General features: G+C 43.1%; 3 protein-coding genes across 6 annotated transcripts; all 3 read right to left on the minus strand.

Annotated features, from left to right (window-relative positions):
• Positions 1–1,242: 1,242 nt before the first annotated feature.
• On the minus strand, positions 1,243–6,373 carry otop1 (otopetrin 1). The gene is made up of 6 exons (XM_052077155.1): positions 5,989–6,373; positions 5,333–5,469; positions 5,075–5,133; positions 4,859–4,989; positions 2,455–3,350; positions 1,243–1,418 (listed from the first exon to the last, which is right to left on the minus strand). Exons 1-6 carry the CDS (start codon positions 6,371–6,373, stop codon positions 1,248–1,250), a joined length of 1,779 nt encoding a protein of 592 aa, XP_051933115.1. The 3' UTR covers positions 1,243–1,247.
• A 3,571-nt stretch (positions 6,374–9,944) lies between these two features.
• On the minus strand, positions 9,945–12,745 carry tmem128 (transmembrane protein 128). Of its 2 annotated transcripts, none has more exons than XM_052077161.1 (4): positions 12,614–12,745; positions 10,857–10,989; positions 10,578–10,739; positions 9,945–10,242 (listed from the first exon to the last, which is right to left on the minus strand). In XM_052077161.1, exons 1-4 carry the CDS (start codon positions 12,627–12,629, stop codon positions 10,143–10,145), a joined length of 411 nt encoding a protein of 136 aa, XP_051933121.1. In that variant the 5' UTR covers positions 12,630–12,745; the 3' UTR covers positions 9,945–10,142. The 2 variants fall into 2 exon arrangements, with proteins under 2 accessions (XP_051933121.1, XP_051933120.1); XM_052077160.1 differs by lacking the exon at positions 12,614–12,745 and adding an exon at positions 11,626–11,798 and having other exon boundaries at positions 9,952–10,242.
• A 160-nt stretch (positions 12,746–12,905) lies between these two features.
• On the minus strand, positions 12,906–15,739 carry lyar (Ly1 antibody reactive homolog (mouse)). Of its 3 annotated transcripts, none has more exons than XM_052077157.1 (8): positions 15,237–15,739; positions 15,045–15,159; positions 14,862–14,969; positions 14,694–14,771; positions 14,198–14,495; positions 13,823–13,882; positions 13,271–13,356; positions 12,906–13,159 (listed from the first exon to the last, which is right to left on the minus strand). In XM_052077157.1, exons 1-8 carry the CDS (start codon positions 15,356–15,358, stop codon positions 13,022–13,024), a joined length of 1,005 nt encoding a protein of 334 aa, XP_051933117.1. In that variant the 5' UTR covers positions 15,359–15,739; the 3' UTR covers positions 12,906–13,021. The 3 variants fall into 3 exon arrangements, with proteins under 3 accessions (XP_051933117.1, XP_051933116.1, XP_051933118.1); XM_052077156.1 differs by having other exon boundaries at positions 14,198–14,513; XM_052077158.1 differs by lacking the exons at positions 12,906–13,159; positions 13,271–13,356 and adding an exon at positions 13,579–13,703 and having other exon boundaries at positions 14,198–14,513.
• Positions 15,740–15,747: the final 8 nt, after the last annotated feature.

Below are 15,747 nucleotides of genomic sequence, written 5' to 3' on the forward strand. Positions count from 1 at the left end.
CAGTTACGGGGAGAAACAATTCAGAGTTCGAGTCGACCGACACAAACAGATTCAAGAACCCTCGTATGACCAAAAGCTATTTATTTTGTCACTACCGTACAAACAATTTCATTTGAGCACCAGTCCGTGTGATTCTTTTTTTTTTGTCCACAAAAATCCTGTCGAAATTCATGATTTTGATCCCAAGTATATACAAAGATGACATACCAGCAATTGGAAAACAAAAAGATTTTTACCTTGGCACTTACTGAGATGATGGTGGTTAGCACCTGAGTGAGAACTTTTACTGGACATTCATTAATCTACTATATACATTGCAAAGGTGTGTTACCCCACCAATTCCTACCTAACTATCCTTGAGCAAGGCACTGAACCCCGCAACAGCGTGTCAACCTGTTTCCTCCTGTTAAGAACGTGAATTCCAAATTTTCATTTGGTTATGGAGGAGTAAGAGACATTGCAGCCCCAATACAAGGGGATGCAAATTATAGATCTTCACTAGAGCCAAACAAAACACTGATATGCCAGAACTTGTTGAAAAACGATTGTTCAAACAAAAATGATATTTCAGTCGAGAAGGTGTTCTCAATTATTTTGTTGGAAATTTTGCAGAGGGTTTGGATGGTTCTTTCAGTGTGTCTCTTTCATTCAATACATAACGCCCCCCCAAAAAAATGTATTTTGATTGTCTAATAAAAGAGCCAATTCTTACCAACCGAAAATAAATAACGAAACAGCAAGTGGAAAACATAGTTGGATATGGAACCAAAAAAGAGAGAAAACAAGAAAATGTGTGTTTTGGTTAGAATTTCAAATAAATATTTTAGATTTCAACATTAAAGCATTTTATTTGCCTAGGAGACATAGTTACTCAGATACTGCATTGATATTTCAAATGATATCAAAAAATTTGGAACACCCTGCATTTGGTACTGAACTGAGATTTGAGATTTGCCCCACAAAACGAGATGGAACGTCCACTGTGAGAAATGAGAACATCATCCATACAATATCAACTATGGGTCAGAGTGTGCGCATTTGCACATTCATGTATAAAATAGTGCTATTAGAGCATTTGGGGGGTATGTTAAGGCGATACAATCCGATGTACACAATATGTGTCACATTCAACAGCATTGAGTCAAAAACCTACTGAACTGTGACAACAGAAACAAAAACGTGAGCCCTCCTGGAATTTCTTTAAAAGTATTTAAAAACTGCACATTGTCTGACCTCCGGCTTCTCCGTCAGACGCGGCGGAAGACCTCAAACAGAGAAGCAACCGAGTGCATGCGGTAGAAAAGGTTTAAAGGAACCGCAAAATTGAGAGTCGTAGTCCAGATGTTGAAACCGAAGGCCTCTTGTTCCAGCCCGTTTTCGTACTGTGGTCGACAGCCAAAGGCGGGGAGGATCCACAGCTGGGAAAGAAAAAGAGAGAGAGAGAGAGACATTTCTTTTGTAGCATTTTCATAACATACCCACATTCTCAAAATCGATTGTCCTTGTGTAAGTCCGAAAAACTGTGAAAACAAAACGTCGACTATGGTCGGAATAGAATAGAACAGAGATTAAAAAAGCCACTTTTTTTCTCTTTTTTTGTGCAAGGGATAGTTTAAAGGAAGAGGAAGGCATATCTATAGTTCGCCAATGAGCCGGAAGACAAAGAAACCCTTTCATTGAGATGCAGCTCGACACGGGGAAGCTGATATCTCGGCTCTGTCAGATAACATCAAAGTCGGCCGTAAGTGTGCCGAGTCATTTATTCTTCTCGAGCTTTATTTGCTTTGCAGTGTAAAAACGTCAGTTCGCAGTTCGCGCCGACGATAAGCGCGCTTCCAGTGCAGATATTTGTTACTCCACTAGTTGCTCTCATCCAATTTTTTTATTTTTTTTTTGGCCAATTCACTGATTTGCTGCAATTCTCACCTACTGTATTTGCTGGTGTGTACTCGGGGCAAAGCAATCAAAGTGTGTATATATATATATATATATATTTTTTTTTTTCATTCATTCATCTTCCGAGCCGCTTGATCCTCACTAGGGTCGCGGGGGGTGCTGGAGCCTATCCCAGCCGTCTTCGGGCAGTAGGCGGGGGACACCCTGAATCGGTTGCCAGCCAATCGCAGGGCACACAGAAACGGACAACCATTCGCGCTCACACTCACACCTAGGGACAATTTAGAGTGTTCAATCAGCCTGCCACGCATGTTTTTGGAATGTGGGAGGAAACCGGAGCACCCGGAGAAAACCCACACAGGCCCGGGGAGAACATGCAAACTCCACACAGGTAGGCCGGAGCTGGAATCGAACCTGGTACCTCTGCACTGTGAAGCCGACGTGCTAACCACTGGACTACCGGGCCGCCCATATATATTATATATGTATATATTATCCATCAGAAAGAAAATATTTGACTGATCCAAATGACACCGAAACAGGTTTTGAGGCGCTTACCGAGATGTTGCACATAATCAAGAAGACGGCGATATTCTTCAGGATTCGCCTCTTGATATTTGGCGCATTGGCTACTTGGCTTCCGAAAGGCTTAGGCACCTCGGCTAATTTGTACACCCGTCCGCTGTCTTCCTGCTCGTTGTCGATGGCGACACACGCCCTGTTGGGTGCGTCGTAGGCTCGGTTGAAGATGCCGCTGTAAGGCGGGGCCAAGGAGGAAGTCACCGAGAAGATTTCGGGTGACGCCACTAATTCGGGGTCAACCCGCCCGGCGTCGTCCTCCCGGCGGTAGAGGGATTCCACGATGAAGAGGTTTTGGATGCACTTCTCTAAGACAACAAGCAAGGAATAGATCAAGTTGGTCCAGCGATAGGGGGGGCTGCTGCTGGCTCCCACCACGGCCACGACGCTGCACCAGGACATGAACCAGGAGCCGATGGACGATCCAAAGAGCAGCTCCGTGTCCAGCTGCCTCGAGGGGTTTTTGGAGCTGTCGGGCGCCATGTGATCCGCTCGGTATATGAGCAAACCCGAAGCGCAGGCGGAGCACATCAACGCCAGCATGACGATGCCGTAGATGTAGAACATGGAAATGGCCGAGCGCCGCGTTTGAACGGAACCCTCCACGTGCGTGACGTAGACCACCAGAATCCCGATGGTACTGGCGAGGGCAACCAGTCCCAGAATGGGCCCCAGGGTCAAACCTTGGGTTTTGGTCGCCAGCCGTTTCCGATTGGAAGAAAGGTCGATGGTCCTTCCGATGTTCTTCCACATGACAAAGAGCATGGCGGAGACGAAGATGTGGTATTCGATGTTGAAGGGGTAGAGATAGTAGAGGCTGCTGGAGAACATGGAGCAAGTGCTGGTGCTGCAGTTACATTGAGGCTCGGTGTGAACTGAAAGGTCAAGCGCATACAAAAAATGGTTTCAGGAAGCCATCAAATCCGATTCCAACCGGCTTCGCTAATGCGCTGGTTAAAAACGGGCTGCGCTGGGATGCAGTAAAAAAAAAAAAAAAGGCATGCAAGAGACAAACTAAGGACTCGCATAAATGCAGCATCCATCCATCCATCCATTTTCTGGACCGCTTAATCCTCACTAGGGTCGCGGGCGGTGCTGGAGCCTATCCCAGCCATCTTCGGGCAGTAGGCGGGGGACACCCTGAATCGGTTGCCAGCCAATCGCAGGGCACACAGAGACGAACAACCATCCACGCTCACACTCACACCTAGGGACAATTTAGAGTGTTCAATCAGCCTGCCACGCATGTTTTTGGAATGTGGGAGGAAACCGGAGCACCCGGAGAAAACCCACGCAGGCCCGGGCAGAACATGCAAACTCCACACAGGGAGGCCGGAGCTGGAATCGAACCCGGTACCTCTGCACTGTGAAGCCGACGTAGCAAATTTCATATTTTTTGTTCCCTTTACAAAATATTGTTAAGTGCTGAAAATGACTTGCTCTCTTTGCAAATGTCATGTTGATGGTCGAACCAAAGAGTCCGTTTCAATTTTTTGGGGGTCCTGCAAAAATGTGATGATTTGGGAGGCGAGTGCGAGTGCAACAGGATATTTTTTTCATTTTTTAAAATATCATTTCAAAGCACTTGCTGGGTACCACCTAACCGCTTCCCCTTTTTTTTGTTGAATTTCATTCAAGAACTTTGTGTTGATGTTAGCATAAAATTACAACCTGAACAGAGCCAGAAATGATGACATTGATTTTCACATTTCTTCATTCCAATATGATTTAAGCCACTCATTGCGTTTGATCCTAAAATCACAGATGGCATAAAAGTAATTCAAATTGCCCCTTTGACAGGCCGTGGCTACTCCTGCTCCCACTGAGGTCCTCCTTCTATTTGCCCCTCCCAACCTTGAAATGACCTTTACTCTACCTGAACATTAACACTAGCCTGTACCTGCGCCCTCTTCAGATCCTCTTCACAAACTCAGCCATGTGTCCCCCCACGTACCTCAAACCCCCTAACCCCTCCCCTCAGGGTCACCACAGCAGCCGTGCACACTTTAATTAAAAAAAGGAACACCAGTCAGGGTGCAGCCAGGCTGACAGTCAGCCGGATATGAGGAGGAGGACCTAAAACCCGGCAGCCCTCGGCTTAGATGTATCAGTTACTGTAATTGCAGCGCCCTTGGGACTAAGCAGCCTGGGAGAAAAGCCGTGTGAGGTCAAGCGGGTGGCTTGCCGAGGAGGGCGGCGCTGGCCAGAGCGCGTCGAAAAGCACTAGCGACGCGGTGTGTCTCTTGAAACCTAATAAAGAGACTTTGGACACGAACAAGTCCCGCACGGGCTGGCGAGCTCACCTGCCCCCCCCCTCCCTTGCTTTTTTTTTTCTGACGTCCATTCTCAATCGAACTATTGTCCTGTTCATCCGCGCGCTTACCTATAGTGAGGTTTCCGTAGCCCAGAGCGGAAAGCCTTCTCTTATGGTTGTTCAAGAAGTGCTCGGCCTCGGACATCACGCCATTGGACCAGAGGAGGAGGTTGGTAAAGACGGCGTGGATGACGCCGAATCTGAGAAGGCAAAGTGTTGAAAACAAAGTGCGCGCGTTAGACAATGCGATGATTTTTGACCCCAGCCCAGCCGACGACACGTTACCTCTCTAACGTTTCAAAACTCTTGATGACGTCCTTGATGTGAAACCAGAGAAAGTGCACCTGATCAGAGCAACAAAGCCATTTCAGAAGAAATAAAGCCGGACAAAAATATTGTCAAGACTACCCGTCTCATTTTTAGCGCACTCGCACACGGAGCGACCTGAACAACAAAGCAGGAATGATGATGATGAGGCCCGTTTGACTAAGTGCACACCGGGGAACGCTTTTCGAAGGTTTAGAAAGTGTCTTTCCAACTTACCTGCGCTATGGTGTGACTTGCATGGATGACAGGATACACCCCGAGAACGGCCGACACGCAAGATTGATATCCGACATAATATCCGATTCGGAACACGTCCATAATCATTGACAGGAGCGCGAGAAGAGTCAAACCGCCTACGGGGAAAATCAGAAAGGTAGGTTGTGTCTCGTGCATCTGCAGTCAGCACATATACAGTACATCCGGATGTTCAAAAATACAACACATCATTTCATATCGCACATACGGAGTGATAGTAGAACTCGTAATGAATGAAAACAGAGCAGTATTTTACCATCACAGTTGGCGGCTCAATAAAAACGTTTTGCGTGTTCCACGTGAAGTAAACGGAGAACTCTTGATTGAGAAAGATGAACGGTATTAAAACGTTATCATGTACAGGTACTCAAACAATGAAAAAAAAAAGCCATCGGAAGTACGGATTTAACAATGTGCCGTTTTTTTTACAGTGGTGAGGAACTGCACTGCATCCTAACCAGCCAATTTTGACAAAGCAGTGGTGATGTTTTTTTTTTTTCAATGCATGGAGTAAAAGAAGATCCTTGAGTAGATGACAGATACCTGTCCAGGACTGGCTGTGGACAGTTCTTTCAGGCAGGTATCCAGTGTAGGGCATATCCTGTTGCGAAACTTACCTCTGATCCAGCATGTGGTGGCATGGACGTCCTTCTCGGTACGCGCATTCTTGTGTCTGCTCCGCACCAGCATGTACCACAGCATCCAGACGAGCTGGAGGATCATGAGGCAGGTGAGGAAGGACAACAAGTGGTCTTCCTTGACCGATGGGCTGTGGTAGGCCAGGGCGAGCATGAGCGCCGCTCCAATCAGCAACAGGTTGGTCCCGTATTGTCCACTCAGGATCTCCGCGTTCTTCTTCGGGTATTCTTCGGCCAAGTTCAGCTTCAGCTTTGTCCAAATCTTTTTGTCGTTCTCCGAGCTGGATGACGATGAAGAGCTGTTGCAGTATTTGTTCAGATACATCACATCCAAGCTGTTGTGTTCCACCATGGTGGGAGACATGGCTCTCTGGAGTGTGGGGGAAATTGAGGAGAGCCGAAGCAGCGTGTTGGAGGTGCGTCCGAGAGGCTACCAGGTGCGGTCTTGGAATGTAACGTAGTACAAAATCCTTTGTTACGATACGAAAATAGAATGTTGACTTTCCATGATGGATGGATATATTATACTTTCTTATTGATGTCGATTTTCACTTTTACTCCAGAACATTTCTTAAGTAAAATGCATCCTTTTACTTTGGTACATTCTTCATTATTCGTTACTACAAAATAAAATCCGAGGAAATTGTTCTCTCAAGTAATGCCTGATTAAGTAATCCCTTAACCGCCAAGTACAAAAAAGAAGAATAATCCGACCTGCCCGCAGCGAGACATACATTACAAAATCATGGAATTTAAGAGGGAAGCACAGATAGCTTCCCCTTTTGCTCACACATTTCCAGCAGCAGATGTTGACCAAGGTAACCGCATTTATTTTGAGCTTGTTTAGGGTTACAATGAAGGCTAGGCTAATGTGCGATAGCTAACTTCGCTCATTAAACGACAGCAGATATTTAACTTTAGCACTGAAATAAGCTAAATAACTAAAAATTGAAGTAAAGTAAATAAAAACAATCAAAGTTCTAACCGCTACATTTAAAAAAAAGTTTTACACCCACTTCCCATACATAATTAAATTTAACGTCAGAAATGTACTTTTGAGAAGCTACAAGTGCAGCAAATGTCAGCTAGTAATATTTTTACTTAAGTAAAATTCTACAAAGTGACCTTTACTTCGACCAACGTTACTTTATATTACGACGCGAGTATTTTTACTCGGGCATCTTTTTCGGGTGCTTTACTGACAGTGCCGCTCCCCCCAAAAAATTCAGCGGCCATTTCCAATTGCCATCCATACCCATGTCATCTTACAAAAGCCAACTGCGTGCAACTGCCACCCCCTCAGACCCCTCCAACTTGAATATTGTCTTGTCGAACCCCGATCTCACAAACACGTAATTATCCACGATGGAAAAGTTTGAGTGATGTCCACATCCAGCTATTCATTGCATCTGTCCCCTCCGGGTGTGCCGCACTCTTCCTACGTGACGATCAGGTGTTAGACGGAGCCATTGTACCGAGGTGAAGAGTTCCAAACGCGCTTCGAAATGCTGAGACGTCGTTCAGCTCCGGTTGCACACGAGTTTGTGCCGGTCATGCTGGTAGATCGCAAGGCCTTTAGGATGGGGGGCGGACTAAGGATCAAGTGGACCCATTCAAAGTAGACATGTGAGGAGTGGATATCAGAGGGGAAAAGGTATTTGACTTCGGCGAACGTGGGTGAGGGTTCAATTTGCCTTACAAAAGGGGGATGTCGTTGAGAAGTGATTAGCGGGGCGTCCTTGGGTGGGATTCATAAAACCCCTTTAAATCAATCATAGTACTCGTTGACATTTTTCTCATTGTTTGTTTCGTTTCCTGTGAATCTGGGACACCTTAGTTTGAAATAATTTAGTTTGGTGAACCCTCTCTGGGCTCTCTACTGGCCATTTGCGTCCATCTTTCCGCTCCCCTCTTTTTTTCAATAGAAACACAATTTTAGTGTTGTTAGTGCAAAATGTAATTAAATTCGTTCAAAAGTATGGATTTGTCTAATTTTCCAATTTCATATCTTTCAATATACTGTATTTACATTTTGACTATCACTAAAATTCAAACCCACAAATACTTAAATTCCTTGTGATTTGTTGGCTTGAAATTGGTAAAATGGGTTTTGATCTAGACTTCATTAAACACTGAACGAAATGAGTTGTTTTGTCTTAACTGCATTTCAATGGAGCAAATTAATGACACAATTTGGATATGAAGTGAAGAAATGTTCTGTTGCCCATGGAGAAAACAAATGTTTTAAATTCAAGAAGTGGGAGGTCCAGGGGTCATCACCAGAGTACATTTACTGGGGAAAGTTCCCTAGTATTAATCAACTGTATGCTTGCTTGCGTGCGGGCTGGCCATTGGGAGTGCCAAGCATTTTCCTGGTGGGGTGAGGGTTGGTGATGCTTAGCTCTTGTCAAACCACTGGTGCTTGCTGTTCCTTAATTTGTTTACACTGATAAATTGACATTTGCCAATTTCTTACCTTAGGCACCCGCCAATCTCTCAGCAATGAACAATGGCAGCTATGATCTCATTTCAAAGAACGGCATACCCAGGTGAGTCAATGATTGATTGCTTAATCATTAACAATTGTCGCCCTCAAGGGGGGGAAACGGACTACAGAAGATTATTGTCAGAGAACTTTAACAAGCCCCTGATTATGTCTGAACATGTTGATGCCATTTTCAGATGATTAGATTACAGTAGCTTGTTTGTATTCAAGATTTGAAGTAATCTCGCATTGTTTAATACATGACAAAGGCTCTGGAATACCGAAAAGGGTACGGTGGCATAAGAGCAGTGGCTGGTGAATTTAACTGTCAAGGAGCTGTGCATGTCACATCAAAGCTACAATAATGTTCACTATATTTTAAGTAAATTTTAAAAAGCTAAATGTCTGACACTAGACACAGGGTACGTTGATGGGTTATTAATTCAGTTGGCAAATATTAAAAGTAGTACATGTTTATTAAAGGAACAAATATACACTCAGTGAAGCATAAACATTGTTAAACACGCAAACTTTAGATCAGGCATGTCCAAAGTCCGGCCCGCGGGCCAAATCCGGCCCGCGGTCGAATTTCATCCGGCCCTCGGCCCCTGTCATAAAATCAGTGCCGTCTGGCCCGCAGGTTGGGCGCAATGGAACACGTGTTGCATTGACTGAGGTCTCGTAGACTGGTGAGTGATGTTTCATAGAGTACTGCTTCCCTCTAGTGGCTAAATGAGTAATAGCATTCACTAAATGAGTAATAGCATTTAGACACTAGAGGGCATCACTCACGAGTTAACAAGACATCACTCCGTGTTTATATTGACTGATATGTCATATTTCAAATGATCCTTGCAGTTGTGGATATGTGTATTGCTTGTTCATTTCCCTGTTGTTCGAGTCAAAGGTTTTGTGACTATTGAAAAGTCATGGTGATACATTTTATGTTTCAAATCAATCAATTTGCACTCAGGAGACTTCCGTTTAAGAAAAAGTCAAGTGAATAAGCAGTTGCATGTGATATACCTGTTTCAAATGAACCAAAATAAATTCTTAAGATTGTTGAAATTCAAATAAAAATGGAAATGTGAAACAGACTGGCTTACTAAAATTTGTTGAACAATATTGTTGTTCAATGTAAAGAATGTCAGCCAAGGTCGGCCCCCCGACATTTTACCACATAAAATCTGGCCCCCTTGGCAAAAAGTTTGGACACCCCTGCTTTAGATCATTGTGCTGCTGCTCAGTTGTATCTTCAAACATTTTGGTGCTCTTTAATACACGTAAAGGTATATTCTACATTTTTTTAAAAAGTAGTCTTCAAATCATCGTGGTCATGTGGAATGGAAATGAACAATGACTGGATTCCATCAAGCTGCTTTGGCTGAATGTTCCATTCAGTAGTCGTTCATCCTTTCTTCACCGAAGAAACAGCTGTCGGGTGTTTGGAGTACAAAACAATGAGAAGTGGGGGGTTTGGGGTAGGGGCTTAATTTCGGCGCGAACTGTAGTTTTGCGAGATGAGATGTCAAACAAAGTAAAGATGCAAAATCTGAAGACAAAATGGCCTGGAAAACATCAGCAACAAAAACTGTCATTGTGATTTGTCATTGCGGTTCGAAATAAAAAATTGTTACCTGTCACACGCTCATCCAAGCATAGAAATCAGCATGACCACGCCCATGAACTGCGTGAAGAGGATGAGCGGAGTGACGAAGGACCAAACCGGCCATAGAGCAATGTTCAAACTGCAAGGGAATGTTAAACATATCACCGCTTCGAAGAAAAAATCACAATTTATTTGGCTGGCTTCTTTGAGACTGAATTAACAGGGGCACCTGCTGGTGACTGCTTAATATTGCACACAACTTTTTTTAATCATTTGCTTCAAGACAAGAGTACACAAAGCAAGATGGTGGCTAGATCAACAACATTCCATACAGTCAAAACAATAATTAAAAACCTAATCAATTGAACATTCTCATCCTCAGTAAACTTCTGGATTCCAAATATCCAACATAATCAGAAAAATTGAGTCAAACGCACAGACACACATTCCATGCAACTGTTTTGACGGATGTACCTGCACGATGCCGCAATAAACGCAGCAGTGGTGATGGGAGGGATTGCAGGGTACTCTTGGTCATAGTGCACGATTCCTCTGAACCACTCCAGGTACACGATACAAAACGTGGCCAGACACAGGCAAATTCCAAGGAGCAGCAGGCTCACATTAAACCACCAACTGAAAACAACGTTTAACATCAACAAGCGGTATACATCAGACTTCAACATAGCCTTCGTGGCTTTTTTTTTTTTTTTTGCTGTGAGCTTTTTAACATCTTACTCAGTATTAATTCACCTCTTAATGTTATCATTCACAAAGATGTTTTGAAAGAAATCCACATAGTAGGTGACACTTATAGCTGCCACAACCCAGAAAACGGAGTGCTTGTTGATTGGAGGGAGAGGTCTGACATCTTTTTCTCCTGGACCTGAAATGCAAAAAGGACATAAAAAAAGTGTAGAGGTCAACTTAAAAACAATGACTTTGAATATCTTCACTTGCAGTGATGAATAGGTTTTGGTATACTGTATTCATTAAACGTAAATGTGGCATCGTTTAATATTTCTGTATATGGCCCTAGAAATAAAACGTTTGGGCACCCCCAAGTCTTCACTAAAAGAGAGATGGCCTCTGAATGAAAAAGGGATGCCTTGGGCACGGTGAAGGAGTTAACCGGATTCGCTCAGTCAAAACAATCAAAGAATTCATGGATTTCAGCCAGTGACGGTCTCAAAGGCGATATTGTTCACTGCGTAAAACAACGCATTCAACTCTGGCGATGTCATTGGCTTTGTGAGACGTCTGTCTGTCATGTGAAACAATTGTTTCAAGAAAGAAAAACCTATTTAAAGGTAGGATAAACAATAATGCCTCATGTGTGAAATAACCCGCCACTGTCTTTTACTACTTAAAATAAGACTACTTCGATAATGACCATATTTTGGCCAACAATAAATACGCACCGACTAACTCGAGCAAAACAAAACAGGTAGCTGTGAAGACAAAAAAACGAGACAGTACACGTAGCGACAATCTTAACCTTAAATTAAATGCTTCCACTTACACTCCTTGTCTTCGTCGGGCGACGAAGCTTTCCCCTGCATGAGTAACTCAGCATTTTTTTGGAATCTGTTTCTCAGCGTTGCGAATTCACTGTCGTTCAGCATCATGAACAGCTTTCTTTCAAAACGGACGACAGCCTGACTTCCCGAAGTTTGAGTCGCGTTGAATGACGTCACCAAACGCGACAATTGTAGTTTTTAGCGATAACGTATACGTTTCGAGAACGAGCCGGCAAAATGTTAGCAACAATTTAGATTATATATATATATATAGAATATTTATACAGTAACTCTTTCAAAAATGCATCGTCTACCATCAATCAGCGTTGCAAAAAGGGTATTACTGCACTGTAGTTTGTATAACACTATGAATACTGAATGAAAATCGTTCTGTGTTGCTGCGATTAATCTATAAATTGTTGATGTTGTTCTCGACAACTTTCAAATTGCCCAAACGTTGGTAGAAATTGTGCATTTTTCTTATTTAGACATTGTTGTGGAAATCTCCAAATACCCTTTTAATTGCACACTACCATTGGTACCTACAGTACATATTGGCTGTATATTACAGTTAATTTACAAAATCCATCAAGTTAAATAACACACAGCAATCTGGACTTTAGGGCTGACTCATGGAAAAAACATCCGTTTGCAGCAAAACCAAAAAACGGTTCCGGAAATCCGGTACAGATGGGACTGAATTGGAAGCATGAAGTAATACTGTACCCACGTTCCACTGCAGGACAGAAAACACAACTTTAATACTGGCAAACTTGACAGCTGCACTAATACCCCAAGTAGGCAATATACAATTTCAGTTAAGCAGAACAATGAATGAGCGTCAGTGTTAGGCCTACTGGGATTAGCAAAGCTTCATAAAGCATATTTCCTGCTGTAGCTACCTGTGTGTGTTTCTGGGAGGGCGTGTGCATGCAAGTGTGAAGGCTGCTCATTCTCGCAGTGGAAAATCAGACCGCCTCAAAAATTCACCTTCGACTTCCACCATCTTCTATGGAGCTTCTGTGTCGCTGGCCAAGTGAAGCTCGTGGCGGATGCCGAGGAATGTGCATTAACTTTGTCCTGTGTGAGAGTCAAATTTACCTCAGGTGCACCGCTCTCATTTCCCTTCCCCCACAGCAACATCCAATCCCACAGATAAGGTGCCATTTCCCAGCTGTGGAATGTTGAGCCAAGCAGCCAACTCGCACATTTGTCATTTTCCGCGTGAATGACATGCTTGACAATGTGTCGACAGTGGCATCGGGAATCACTACACAAGGACTAAAAATGACAAATGGTTTTATTATCAAGATTTTTTCTGTATGAAAAACAGAACAGTGAATAATGGCAATCATTTGGAACTGCCATGCTGATCGACGTGGACTGAGTTAGATTAATTTACTGTACAAGTCTAACTCTGTCCTTCAAAACTCTAAACTTGGGATTGTGATTGATCTTCTGATTGAAAAGTGCAAAGACCTCCTCCTTTGTCTTGAAATTCGCATCACCAGTAGCAGAGAAGTAGGCAGCCAAAACCTGCAGAGGGGAATCCATTATTTCATTTTATGCCAAATAAGCAGCTTTCTCAAAGCATGATCAGAAAAAAATGTGGTCAGAGAGAAAATGAGACCAAGATCAACAGTTTACCTTCTTTCTGAGTTTCTTCATTGGCAATTCATGGTCAGGTGAAGTTCTCAACACTGCCTTGATAGTTTCTTTCCATTTAAAATTGCCTATGAGGTGTTCGAAAAGACTTGTCAGCTACGGAAGCACGATGACTGAACAGTCAACCAAAAACAAATGGCACTGCCTCCGGGGATTTATTATTTAAAATAATGTGTGCACTTACTTTTCTTGCATGTTTTTTTTTTGCAGCGTAAGTAGGAATGTATGCTAATGTAGTAATACAGTAAATGTTCATCTTTAAAAAAAAACACTCGTCCATAAATATGAAAAAATGAATCAGTAAGTTAAGCGGTAAACAAGTATGCTTTGTTGTGCCGTGTCAAGACGTATTTTGGCGCTGCTGCAAAACTAGTGACATTCTTAGCCTTGAAATGTTCTATGGTGGGGCGCAGTTCTAGCAGCATTTGTAACCGTTGAAAAGCGTTAACAGTCAAGGCGCAAACAAAAAAAAAGTTATTTGGCATTAGGACATCAACTATGTCGCATGCGAGCATCAGCTTTGGACGGCCATACCTTTGGCAACTGCGAGATCCTCACTTTGCTCGGATACAGCAGCCTCTGCCGTTTGGTCCGCTGGGAGAAATCGGATAAGAGCTCTCGTGATTCATTCATTAATGTGCAGTTACTGTACATTTGAGTATTTTGCTTCTCGTGGTAGTTGTCCACATACAGTACATTACACGTACAAAGACAATTCCAAAGGAATTGGGACATTTCTCAGTTTGAACATGAAATATCTTTGTCGTGTATTCAATTAAGTACTGTATAGGTTAAGATTGATTTGCAAGTCATCGTATTTCGTTTTTATTAATGTGGAACACAACGTCCTAACTTCAGTGGAATTGGGTTTGTACATTGGACATGTGTAAACCTCTAGGTATGACTTACTTTTCATCTTCTTTTTGGATGTTTGCTCAGAAGCGCCATTTTGGTCTTCATTCTCATCTTCACAAACCCGCAACCTTTTTCTTTCCTTTTTATTCTTTTTGGCTAGTTTCTCTTCCTCGACAACTGTCATTTCCGTCTTTTTTGATTTTCTCTCAATCTTCCCATTTGTCTGCTGCCGAGCTTCTTTACGCTCTTTCTGTTTATGCTTCTTCTTTGTGTCTGCGTGGCCATTCTGCTTTTCTTTAGTAGTACTATCCACTACAACTTCAGCCGACGTCTCTTTCGCTTCTTTTTTTCCCTGTGGTACATCGGAGGGCTGTCAGATTATGAGAAAGTAATTATTATTAATAAAACAATATCTTCAAGACAACTTGCAAACTGTGCTTCTGTGTAAGAAACATATTATAACACATCTCGGGGAGAAAAACATTAGCAAGCTGTGTTAACAGAGAACATTTCAGGGTTGTAGAGAAATAAAACATTTACTGTCACTTACAAGGTCTGAAATGAGGATGCTCCACACCTCCTCATGCAGTCTCGCGTTGGTAATCCTGAGACTGTTTCCCATCCAATTCTAATAGAAGATACAGGCATGCCCCCGATAATTGGAAGGTATATTTACCCACATGGTCATTCAAATAATAAATTTATCACAATTACCCACCTCAAATTTGGCCTTTTTTCTTGGGACATTGTCATATGTACTGACTTGCTTGAGCACAGCTTTTAGCTGTGCGCTTACTCCAGGTTTGTTCATGGCTTTGTGGATTTTCTTAAGCAATAAAGTGATATTTTGAGTACCTCAGATGACACAAGTTAATGATCAAGTTGAGACGCTGACTTTTACCTCGAGCCATTGTTGCTGTTTCAAATCCCCTTTGGCCGCTTTCGCCTCATAACCTTTACCCCCATACTTCTGGTCTTCGCTGATGCATTTGATGTGATTTTTGTAGTCGTCGCCCCTTTAATGCACAAGACCATGTTCATAATGCTGCGGGAGTTTTGAAAAGTCACAGGAAAAGGGGAGACCAACGTTTACCAGAAATCTTTTCCACAGTCGATGCAAGAGAGAACCTGGCAGCCCCGGCACATGGCCACGTGTTTATCCACCTGATTTTTTTTCAGGGATTCGCCACAAGCGTTGCATGTGAAGAACACCATGCTGAAAGACTCCCCTGTCCACGTAAAAGTGGATTAAGTGGCGAGTGCAATATCGCCCTCTGCCCAGCCGACGTTTTGTAATCTCAGCAATGGAAAAACGGTAAAACCCCGAAAGCCGGGTCTTCTCTCCGCATTAAAGGTAGGAGCAGATATCGAGGCGAAACCGATCGCTAATGTTACTAAAAACGGATGTTGTCATCGAGCAGATTAAAATAACAACAACACTAAAACATCTCACTGTTACATTAGCGCGACCTTAAATTAGCTCCAGTTCTAAAACGTGTTTAACACAGCAATGCCCCCTCCCTGTTCCTCCAATGTAGTCTTTTTCAAAACACACGTTATCACGCAAGACATTACAATTGCGCCGATCTTATTCTTCCGACAGT

Source organism: Hippocampus zosterae, chromosome 9, assembly GCF_025434085.1.
Source record: "Hippocampus zosterae strain Florida chromosome 9, ASM2543408v3, whole genome shotgun sequence".
Classification (NCBI taxonomy): Eukaryota; Metazoa; Chordata; class Actinopteri; order Syngnathiformes; family Syngnathidae; genus Hippocampus; species Hippocampus zosterae.